At 42.8% G+C, this 12,047-nt stretch overlaps 1 protein-coding gene across 4 annotated transcripts in view; it reads left to right on the top strand.

The window, feature by feature from the left end:
* TNPO3 (transportin 3) overlaps positions 1 to 12,047 on the top strand; it is a 102,324-nt gene that overhangs the window by 17,819 nt on the left and 72,458 nt on the right. For all 4 annotated transcript variants that reach the window (XM_089676955.1, XM_089676958.1, XM_089676957.1 and 1 more), the window contains exon 2: positions 9,994 to 10,194. In XM_089676955.1, coding sequence (XP_089533081.1) covers positions 9,994 to 10,194 — 201 coding nt within the window. The remainder of the gene's footprint in view (positions 1 to 9,993; positions 10,195 to 12,047) is intronic.

Below are 12,047 nucleotides of genomic sequence, written 5' to 3'. Positions count from 1 at the left end.
CCCTGAAAGAGGTCCTGCGATGTGCAGAATCAGATTTCATAAGTGTGAATACCTATGCGATCTGTTATAATGCGGACCCATAAAGGGTCCTGCTCGTTTTTGGTGCGGTGTGAATAGATTCATACAAAATGTATGGATCCAATGGCACCGCACACAAATCGCATGTGATTTCCACAGGAATGTGGTGCGGTTCCTGTGCGAATCACATGCTATATACCGCACCACACATATGTGAAGCCAGGCTAAGTCCGTTTACATCTGGCTGCCTATTGACTAACATGGATCTTCAAATCAGGACCATCGAAGAAACTGGCCTGATTGGACCAACCGTGTGAAAGGGGTCTTATTGTTTCAAATAGATTTATAGATCGCCCACTGAACAGGGCTAGGCAAACTAGTTGTTTGCAGATCTACAAGTCCCATCATATCTCGGTTCCTGGTAGTCATACTTTGTGACTATCACTTTCTCAATGCCTCATGGGACATGTACAGTACATCCAGAAAGTATTCGCAGCGCTTAACTTTTACCATTTTGATATGTTGCATCCTTTTTCCAAAATTAATTTTTTTTCCTCAACATTCTACAAACAATACCCCATAATGACAACGTGATAGAAGTTCATTTTGAAATCTTTGAAATTTATTAAAAATAAAAAACGGAAAATAACCACATGTAATCACAGTCTTTGCTCAATACTTTGTTGAAGCCCCTTTACCACCAATTACAGCCTCAAGTCATTTTCAGTATGATGCTACAAGCTTGGCACACCTATTTTTGGGCAATTTCTCCTATTCTTCTTTGCAGTACCTCTTAAGCTCCATCAGGTTGGATGGGGAGCGTCGGTGCACAGCCATTTTCAGATCTCTCCGGAGATGTTCAATCGGCTTCAAGTCTGGGCTCTGGCTGGGCCACTCCAGGACATTCATAGAGTTGGCTCATAGCCATTCCTTTGTTATGTGGGCTGTGTGCTTAGGGTCGTTGTCCTGTTGAAAGATGAACCGTTGCCCCAGTCTAAGGTCCAGAGCGCTCTGGAACAGGTTTTCATCAAGGATATCTCTGTACATTGCCTCATTCATCTTTCCTTTGATCCTGACTAATCTCCCATTTCCTGCTGCGGAAAAACATTCCCACAGCATGATGCTGCCACCACCATGCTTCAATGTAGGGATGGTATTGGCCAGGTGGTGAGCGGTGCCTGGTTTCCTGCAGACTTGTCGCTTGGCATTCAGGACAAAGTTCAATCTTTGTTTCACCAGACCAGAGAGTTTTGTTTCTCATGGTCTGAGAGTCCTTCAGGTGCCTTTTGGCAAACTCCAGGCGGGCTGCCATTTGCCTTTTTCTGAGGAGTGGCTTCCGTCTGGCCACTCTATCATACAGGCCTGAATGGTGAAGTGCTGCAGAGATGGTTGTTCTTCTGGAAGGTTTTCCTCTCTCCACAGAGAAACGCTGGAGCTCTTTCAGAGTGACCATCGGGAGCTTGGTTACCTCTCTGGCTAAGGCCCTTCTCCCTCAATCACTCATTTTGGCCGGGTGGCCCGCTGTAGGAAAATTCCTGGTGGTTCCAAATTTCTTACCTTTATGGATGATGGAGGCCAATGTGCTCATTGGGACCGTCAATGCTGCAGAAATTTTTCTGTACCCTTCCCCAGATCTGTGCCCTGATACAATCCTGTCTCATAGGTCTATGGACAATTCTTTGGACTTCATGGCTTGGTTTGCGCTCTGACATGCACTGTTAACTGTGGGACCTTATATATAGACAGGTGTATGCCTTTCCTAATCATGTCCAATCAACTGAATTTCCCACAGGTGGACTGTGTCAAGTTGAATCAAGCTGTGGAAACATCTCAAGGATGATCAGAGGGAACAGGATGCACCAGAGCTCAATTTTGAGTGTCATGGCAAAGGCTGTGAATACTTAATGTACATGTTTTTTTTTTTCCGTTTTTTTTTTTATTTTTAATAAATTGCAAAGATTTAAAAACTAACTTCTTTAACTTTGTCATTATGGGGTATTGTGTGTAGAATGTTGAGGGAAAAAATTAATTTAATCCGTTTTGGGATAAGGCTGTAACATAACAAGATGTGGGAAAAGTTAAGCGCTGTGAATACTTTCTGGATGCACTGTCGTTCTGCAGACGCTGAAGGGCTGAAGTGTGCCTACCCCTGCATTAAAGGGAACCGTCATTCAATTTGCAGTATTTCTGCGTAACATAAAATCCACCTGTCCTCAGAAGTATAGAAGCTGCAACATTCTGAAAATGCTAGCTGTCTGGCTGTAACCGGTTTCAGTCACAGACCTGGAATACCTGTGTTGCAGGTGTCAAGGTGTCAGAATTTCTTCACACTGTATGTGTTACAGTGCATTGATTCATGAAGCATCAGCCTTTTAGTAGGTCTGCTTTTAACATAGTTTGGCAAATCAAAAGGAGATTGTAATATGTATGGTGAGCTTTAGAATGATGGTGGTATGCTTCTATCCAACTTGACAGTTTTGTCAGTCATTAAAGTATATAAATCCTGTACTATTATAATAATAATAAGAAAAAATAAAAACATTCTATTGCAGCTTACCATTTCTTGCGAAGGCTGCGTTAGTTTTCCGTTTTTATGCCTTTCCCTATATTTTCGCATGGTGATCCGGCCAGTAGGTCTGATATTTGTCAATCTACTTTACCATACTAAGCTGTCCAGAAAAAGAAGCAAAGGGTGGAGAAAAAACATTTACCGCTGACAGTGGTGTTTATAGTGATCAGCTTTTATTCGTTTACAGCAGGGGTGTCCAACCAGCATCCCAATACAGCTATGGATGTGGCCCAAAACAAGATCGTACACATATTTTTAAAATTTTTTATTTTTTTTGTAAATGTGTATTGTGAAATGTATGTTTACATTTAGCAAACACATGGACTTTTAATAAGTTTGATCTTCCCAAATAAAAATATCCCACTCTTCATAATCATGTTTTCTGTGTTCTGCAAAAAACCTGGTTGATTCTGCTGTTCTCTATCTCCACCTTCTGTTCATGTCCTCAATTCAGCTAAGAATTTTGCCCCTGTAGTGGCAACTCTGCACATGCTCAGTTTTCAGTGAGTTTCTATGCCTAGCATTTCCTCCCTTTCATATCTGAGCAGTCCATGTGACTATAGAGTCACACATGGGCATATACACAGTGGTAAATGATAGCCCACTCCCTCCTCTTCTATACCCACTAACCAGCTAAACACAATCAGGGCAGGATATAACATGTAGATTAATGAAGGAATCGCCTCCCTCTTATTCTAAGGCTACGTTCACACTAGCGTTGTGTGCAGGCGGCAGAGAGGCGTTTGGGAAGCGTTTTTACCGCTTCCCAAACGCCTCTGCCAATTCTGCACATTGCAGCACATGGTGCTGTTCTAACAGGAGCGGTAGCGGCACGGCAAAACGGACGCCTCTGGTCGAGCCAGGAGGCAATGAAGCCTCCTATTATAGCCTATGGTACCGCTCTGCAAACGCCCGGCGTTTGCGGTGCTGTTGCGATACGTTTGCGGGGCGTTTGCGGAGCGGTAACACCATTCAAACTTCATTATAGGCATTTGTGGTGCGTTTTTAACACTTGGCAAACGCCTAGCAACCGCAGCTAAACCGCGCATGCGGTGTTTGCGGAGCGTTAAAAACCGTTCCGCAAACGCTATAGGGGCGTTTGGCAAGCGTTGGTAAAACAGCAAGTGTGAACGAGCCATTAGACACAGGCTGGAGGGGTGGGACACAGCCTGTGACTGACTTAAATCTGCCCACACCATATTATTTGCACAATAATAATAAACATTTGATTCTAAATATATATGTGATCATTTAAAACCGTGTATTTGTTTGTTTTTTCTGAACAGGTGACTAGCTGCAGAGGACTAGAAGCTCATCCTGCTTATGTTTCCCTGCAGACAGGCTGGGGTGTTTAAAATACTTACAGTGCCATTATCCATATACAGAAATAGAAGGGCAGGGATGTTGGATTCCTTTTGCCTGACGCCTGGGACCTGTAATTCGGGCGCCGGGCAGGTAGTTTCTTTCTACCTTTAGCCCTTCTGCGGGGAAGTAGCAGGGCTCACCTCTCAGGTGACGTAATGGGTGGCAGCGCTGCCGCCGATTGCTTCACACAGTGCCAGCCTCTCCGCGCCCCCGGTGTGATGTCTCCTGGTCTCCGCTTGCCCATCTGCGGGCCCAGTTCGCCGTCGGCTAGATGGGAGGGAGAAGAGTGGACAAGTTCGCTCCCCTCCCCTTCTTGTGCTGACCCAGAAGTGACGTTACAATGTCATTTCCAGGTCCCCGTTGAGAGATTGTAATGCAATCCCCAGTGGAGCAGAGGGGGACATCCAGGGTCTTTTAGACCTTGGATGTCTCAAAGAGAACCTGTCACCAAAAATCATCACATAGGAAACTTTGTCCCCTATGCAATGAAAAAAAAAAAGTAAAAAAAAGGGGGGGGGGGGTTCTTGTTTTTGTTTTTTAATTGTAAAACATAAGTTACACCCAAGCACATACCATCCCCCCCAAAAAAAATATTGAGGCCCCCACCCCCACATATACACACGTACAAACATAAAAGCACATGCTGGAGCACCTGTGCATTCACCCATCGATTGCGATACACATGTTGCATATCACTGCGCATGCCAGAATGAGAGCAATAATTGTAGCACCACACCTCCTCTGTAATGCTAAACTGGTAACCTATAAGGAGCTTTAAAAGTGTCGACATATAGAAAATGTAGGGTACTGAAGTTCATCGCCGTTTCTCGAGTGCGCACAAATTTAGGGCTTGACAAATTGGATATCTATTTACTCGCTGCAACCTCATCTTTTATATTTTACAAAAAATAAAGCAATTTTTTCGGTAATATGAGACATAAAAAATTGGAACTACCACTATTTTATTCTCTAGGGTCTCAGCTGTCAGAAAATATATGTTTGGGGGTTTTATGTAATCTTCAGGCCTAAAATTATTTTTTAAATGTGTGCAAACAATGCAAAAACTGCTCTGGAAGCAAAAGGGATAACGTATAATCCCTGACCCACCCTTTCCTGACAAGCAGCCAATCGGTGCTCATTGCACTGCAAGGTCCCTCCCCTCCCTGCTAGTCCCCGGGTGCGGTGCTGGAGAGAGGCAGGGAGGGGAGGAGGAGATAAACAGCGCAATGTTAAAAATATTACACGTTTAAGTCGCCATAAAGCCTCTTTTGTTTTTAAAAGCCCCAGACATTCCTAAAATCATCTCCAATTTAAATACGGTTTTGGTTAATTTTTTCAATATTTTTATCTGGAAAAGTAGATTGGGGCCCTGATTTAGTCTCTGGACAAGTAGATTTTTCAAAAATTTCCACACTCCTGGTAGGGACTTTTTAAATTAAACAGTGTATGTTTAGAATCACTGTAAAATAACAAACATGTTATACTTACTTGCTCTGTGCAATGATATTGCACAGAGCAGCCACCTTTCTCATTTTCTGGTCCCCTGCTGGCGCTGTCAGCTCCTCCTCTTCTCTGGGTGCCTTCTCGGCAAGCTATGTGTTGAGGGGGCACACATGTGGGCATGCTGCCAAGCTAGACTATGTGCTTCCATAGACACAGTGTGGCTCGACCCTGTCCCCTGCTCCCTCCTCACAGGATTTGACTGGCAGCAGCAGGAGCCAACGACTTCCCCTGCTGTCAGTGAGTCCTGTGAAGCGAGGGAGAGAGTACAGCTCTGCTGCAGGCGGGCACGGTGCTGGATTGAGTTGGGCTCAAGTTGTTGTGGAGTAGGGGCAGGCCAGGGTAAAGTAGTGGGACATTTTTCCCTTAATGCAGAGAATGCATTAAGGTAAAAAGTGTCTTGACTTTAGAATCACTTTAATTTGTTAGTAAAGTCCATCCAAATATGATAGTGCATATAACACTACCCTCTACCTAGACTGGCAATGCTGCCATCCAGAAAGTGTGTTACTGGCTGGATAACTAGGTGAAAATAAATGAGAAGAAACTTAAAAAAAACCTAATGCAGCCATCACATCTTAAGAAAAAAAAAAAAGGGTAATCTGCAATATATTACTTTCTTATTTTTGGGTTTAATACCGATTTGTTAACCTAGAACAAGCATTAAGCCAGTTAAGTTAGAACTTGATCTGTGTTCATGTTCTGAATCAGCAGCAAGTTTTCCAGCCATTGAATTAGCATTGCAGCAAGGAAATTTAAATTGGAAAATGTGCTAACACACTATGATTTAAGTCCAATGAGTTGCATGCCACTTCCTGGACTTATCTAACTTACATCTGATATGTCGCTATACTCCTAGGGCTCTGATGGGAGAAATGCTGGATGAAAGGAGATGTAAACTGACATACAGTATGTCCCTTTACATCTGCCCGCCCAGATTATATTGTGGTTTTATTTGAATCTGACTGAAAAACTGACAGATGGATCCAGACTGAATGCCCATGTGAAATAGCTGTGAGATGGTTGCTGTCCACTATCTGTCTGTGGTGAAAGCTGTTCAAGTGTTTCCCTCGAACGGTCTGATGCTCTGTTTGTCATCCATGAGAGGTTCTGGAAGGACATGCTCCCTCCTGCTTCACTGTTACTAGGTGGATCAGGCAGCTCATTTTTGATGCTTACCAGCTTGAGGACAGTTTTCACCATTGTCTTTTTAGAGCACATGCCATAAGGTTGGTTAGTGCAGTTTAGGGTTTTTAGCATCAGACTTCTGTTTCTCAGATTTGTAAGGCTGTCATCTAATTCTCTGTGCATACCTTTGCTAGGTTCTACTGGTTGGTTGCTCAGGCCTCCTCTAATGCCAGTTTTGGCTGTAAGGTTCTCCAGGTGGTTCTGTGAGTTTTTTGAGCCACCTCTGTTAACATGTTGGCTATTGTAAGCCTGTTAGCCATTTGTTTGCTGGGCTGTTGCACTGCTCTGATTGGTTGTCAATATCAAATCTTCTAAAGGTAGCTGAATGACTCGGCATTTCTGACTATCCTCCTGTGTCCCCTAATGAACTCCAAGAAAAATATTTTGCTAGTCTTCAAAAATCCTGTTTCACAGAGTTCTCAATATAGGTATTACTGGAGAGCTGTGATGTGGGAGAGGTTCTAATAAATATACCAGCCAGTATCTGCACTATCATGCACAGGTGTTGTTGGATGGGAGGTACCTTAAAGTGATTCAAAAGGTAAATTTTTTTTTTTTTTTTGTAAAATAAAAAACATGTCTATACTTACCTGCTGTGTGCAGTGATTTTCAACAGTGCAGCCTGGATCTTCCTCTTCTCAGGTCCCCCGCAGGCTCCCCTGGCTCCTCCTGTCTGTTGTTTGCTCCCACAGCAAGCAGCTTGCTATGGGGACACCTGCTGCTCCGTGCGTCCATTCACACATGGAGCCGCAACTTGGCCACGCCCCTCTCGTCATTGGCCGACTGGGTGTGATTAGCAGTAGTGGAAGCCAATAGCTCCCACTTGCTGTCTCAGCCACTGAGGAGGCAGAGACCCGGGACAGCCGAGGCTGTCGTGCACATCGCTGGATCTTGATGGGGCTCAGATAAGTATTGAGGGGGCTGGGGGCACTGCTGCACACAGGTTTTTTACCTTCATGCATAGAATGCATGGAGGTAAAAAAGCTTGAGCCTTTACAACCACTTTAAAGAGTGCATTCACCTCCTTGCTGTCACACGGGACTTTTCTGACCCTTATGACTGCAATAAAATTAAAAAAGAAATTCATAAAATTAAAGTGACATCAAAGACTTGTTTTGTTTTTTTTAATTAACCACTTGCCCTCCAGAGGATTTACCCCTTTTCCTGACCAGGCCATTTTATGTACTTTTTTCCCACAAATGGAGCTTTCTTTTGGTGGTATTTGATCGCCTGTGCAGTTTTTTTATTTTTTGCACTATAAACAAAAAAAACCCGACAATTTTGAAAACAAAACAGTATTTTTGACTTTGTTATAAAACATGTCCAGTAAAAAAATCAAATTTCATCATAAATTTAAGCCAAAATGTATTCTGCTACAAAAAAATCCCAATACGTCTAAATTTATCGGTTTACGTGAAAGTTATAGCATCTAAAATGGCTTTATATATACTGGAATTTTAATTTTTTTATCCTAGTAATGGCGATGATCAGCGATTTATAGCGGGACTGCGGCGGGCATTCTGACACTGGGGGGAACGAACTGACATCCCCAGTGACGCTAATACAGTGATCAGTGCTAATAAAAAGCACTGACACTGTACTAATGACACTGGCAAGGAAGGGGTTAATATATGGGGCGATCAAAGGGTTAACTGTGTGCTGTTTTACTATTTTGTCTGTGTGTGCTTTACTGTATATGCAAGCTGCTTTGTATTGCTCTGCTATGCAGAACAATACAAATCAGCGTGCTGGTGCTGACAGGGGAGAGATCTGTTTTGTTTAAATATAGACCTCTCCTCTGTCACTGTTCCTCAGCGATCGCCGGGTGCCGGCGGGGTATCGCCAGCCGGGACCCGGTGATTGATATCTAGAGCTGCCAGTGGCGGCACGGGTTGGGCGGTGCGCGCCCCCTACCCTGAAATACAAAATCACGTATGTATGATTTTCTGCAGCCCTGCCACCCTGTAGCAGTACTTTTGCTATAGGGCGGTCAAGAATCCATTAACAAGCATGTTACACTTTTTTTGCACAGAGCAGCCCCGATCCTTCTTTTCTCATGTCCCCTGCTGTCGCTCCTGGCCCCTACCCCTTGCTCTGGGGGCACTCATGCAAGCTCACTCCCAAGCCACACTCTGTGTGACTATAAGACGCACAGTGCGTGGCTCAGCCCCGCCCCCTACTCACTCCCCACTAGCTGTGATTGACAGGTGGGAGCCATTGGCTCCTGCTCCTCTGTCTCCACTAATGAGGAGAGAGAGACCTGGGAGAGCAGACATAGCTAGATCAAGACATAGCTGGGCTCTGGTAAGAATTGGGGGGCTGTGGGGGAGTAGCACACAGGTTTTTTTATTTTCATGCACAGATTGCATGAAGGTAACCTTCAGCCTGTACGACAACTTTAAACATAGGTAGTATATAAAATGATAATTAAATTCATACATACAAAACCACACCTAATGAGGATGCATAGATATTCCCAGAGCGCTTTTGCAGTGCATGAAATGTCTTTGCACACATTAGAAGCTTAGCAATAGTTTCAGGGTGGAGTTTTAGTATAATGATGAATGGGTAATGTAAAAAAATGCTTTAGTGTAAATGGATTATGTACAGTTTTACATAGATGTTTAGATTTTTGCAGTTTTACAAAAATGCACAATTTTAAACGTATGCTTATTTTTTTTACTTTTTTTTTTTTTTAATAAAATGTGCTCAGGTCTGATGCTATGGGTAAAATCAACAGTACCATCTTTTATTTCCACAGATTTCTGAGTTGAAAGGATACGTTTCCCTTTAACCAAAAAATAATAAATGCTTTTTTTTTTTTTGCAGGTAAAAAAATGGGCATTCACTATGTTTTGTTTTGGGAGCCTGGAAAGCATGGCACCAGCAATCCGCAGATTGCTGGTACCATGCAGGACTCCTGTACACCTGTCAGTGTATCTGAGTCCTCATGCAGTCAAACAGATACTCTGACAAGAAGAACGACTGAACTACCACAGCGCTCAACAGCTCCCTGGTAGTTCATTGAGAACTACAAGCTGACAGCCGCAAAATTGTGACAGCTAGCGGGGGAGAAGATCCCCCTCTAGCTGTCACAGTAGGGATTGGAGGAGGTGTGGAACGGGGACTGGTCCTCTCGTAACCTGAATATGGGTTGTGTAAGGTGAACTTATCTTATAAAAATAAGTTAACAAATGGTTAGAAAGTATGTTTTGCATGCCAGATATGAATCTGTTAAATTACAAAATTTGGTTTTGGCCATCTGAGGTGGGAAAGGAGAATTGGTGTCTAGCAGCTAAGTGATTGACCTGTACGTTAGTGCTATCTGACACATTTTTGTTGTCATTTCTTAGGTTTATGCATGGGAGATCTCGGACCAATTGTTACACATCCATCAGGATGTCGAGTCCTGCTATTTTGCTGCACAAACCATGAAGATGAAAATTCAAACTTCATTTTATGAGCTGCCTGCAGACTCCCATGCTTCCTTGCGGGACTCCTTGTTGTCACATATCCAGAACTTGAAGGACTTGTCTCCTGTTATTGTAACTCAGGTAAGATGTGCTTTGTTGTAGTACTATTGCATATATAGACTGTGAAAAGGCGTAATGTGAAAATGACTTTTCATTTAAAAATACTAAGTTTGTCGATGACAAAATGGGCACTATCACAGAAAACCTCACAATTAGTTAATTGCAGAAAAACACATTAAAGTGTCTGATTAGTTGACTTAAACAGTAAATCTGACAGACAATTGTCTAAGAATTCCCCTCTCACTTGTGTCTGCTGACTGTGTAGACTTGTATTTTTTGCACCGACAGCAAAAAATACAAGTCTACACAATCAGCAACAACTTATCAAATCTTACTGTTTAAGCATGCTGCTTTGTATTGCTCTGCATAGCGGCATGTTGGTGCTGACAGGGGAGAGACCTGTATTTACATACAGACCTCTCCCCTGTCAGTGTTCCTTGGTGATCGCCGGGTGCCAGTGGGGAATCTCTGGTTGGGACCCGGTGATCGTCAGCAGCAGGCAGCTAGGACGGCATGTGCACAATCACACACACACACGATTTTGCGCAGCCCTGTAGCAGTAGTTCTGCTATAGGGCGGTAGGGAAGTGGTTAAAAAAAGATTGAAGTACCCTTTTCCTAATCGATGTATAGCTGTCACATGACCCAGCTCTTTTCCAGCTTGTCTGCAGGGAAACATAGGCAGGGGTAGCTTCAATCCTCTGATTCTGGCCACATGTTCAAAACAAAAAAATCAACAACCTTTGTCATATAGAGTAAAAATAAGTATATAAAGCTGATCGCCACCTTTTGATATGCTTTACAGCTTGGCTCAGACGAATTATGTCCCTCACTAACATGTTAGGCCGCTGCATGTGCGGTATAAACTGTATGCAGCTACAGCTACTTCCAGTATCAGACCCGTAACACAGTAGAGTCTATCACAACGGTGCTCAGCCATTCAGAGAAAGCAATGTATTCCATCGATTTAATACAAAGCTCCCTTTGATTGGCAGAGTCAGAGGTTGTGACATCATCAGCCTGCTCGCCCATGCAAATAGTGCCTAAAGCTGGCCACAATTTTCTTGTTAAATTTCCATTAGATTTTTCTTCAACTTTGTAGTGTAAGGGCCCGCTTGATTACATACAAATTGAAAGTGTTTTAGGTTTGACCTCATATTATATGGTTTTGGTAAATCTAAAGAAAAATTGTTCAAGTAAATTGAATAATGTATGGCCAACCTAAAGGAATGTGTACTGTGATGTTAATTTTATAGTTGTTGAAGGGAAGAGCAATGCATAAGATACAGTGGTTATAAAAAATCTACACACCCCTGTTAAAATGTCAGGTTTTTGTGATGTAAAACAATGAGACAAAGATAAATAATTTCAGAACTTTTTCCACCTTTTAATGTAACCTATAAACTGTACAACTCAGTTGAACAACAAACTGAAATCCTTTAGGTGGAGGGTAGTAAAAATAAAAAACTAAAATAATATGGTTGCATAAGTGTGCACACCCTTAAACCGATACTTTTGTTGAAGCATCTTTTGATTTTATTGCAGCACTCTTTTTGGGTATGAGCTTATCAGCATGACTTGGCAATATTTGCCCACTCTTCCTTTCAAAAATACTCAAAATCTGTCAGATTGTGAGGGCATCTCCTGTGCACAGCCCTCTTCAGATCACCCCACAGATTTTCGATCAGATTCAGGTCTGGGCTCTGGCTGGGCCATTCCAAAACTTTAATCTTCTTCTGGTGAAGCCATTCCTTTGTTGATTTGGATGTATGCTTTGGGTCTTTGCCATTCTGAAAGATGAAGTTCCTCTTCATATTCAGCTTTCTAGCAGAAGCCTGAAGGTTTTGTGCCAATATTGACTGGTATTTGGAACTG

This window comes from Staurois parvus, unplaced genomic scaffold, assembly GCF_062004578.1.
Source record: "Staurois parvus isolate SC_StPar_1 unplaced genomic scaffold, SC_StPar_1.0 ptg000175l, whole genome shotgun sequence".
Classification (NCBI taxonomy): Eukaryota; Metazoa; Chordata; class Amphibia; order Anura; family Ranidae; genus Staurois; species Staurois parvus.
Note: the sequence above shows the minus strand (reverse complement) of the source record. Positions and strands in the feature narration are given on the sequence as shown.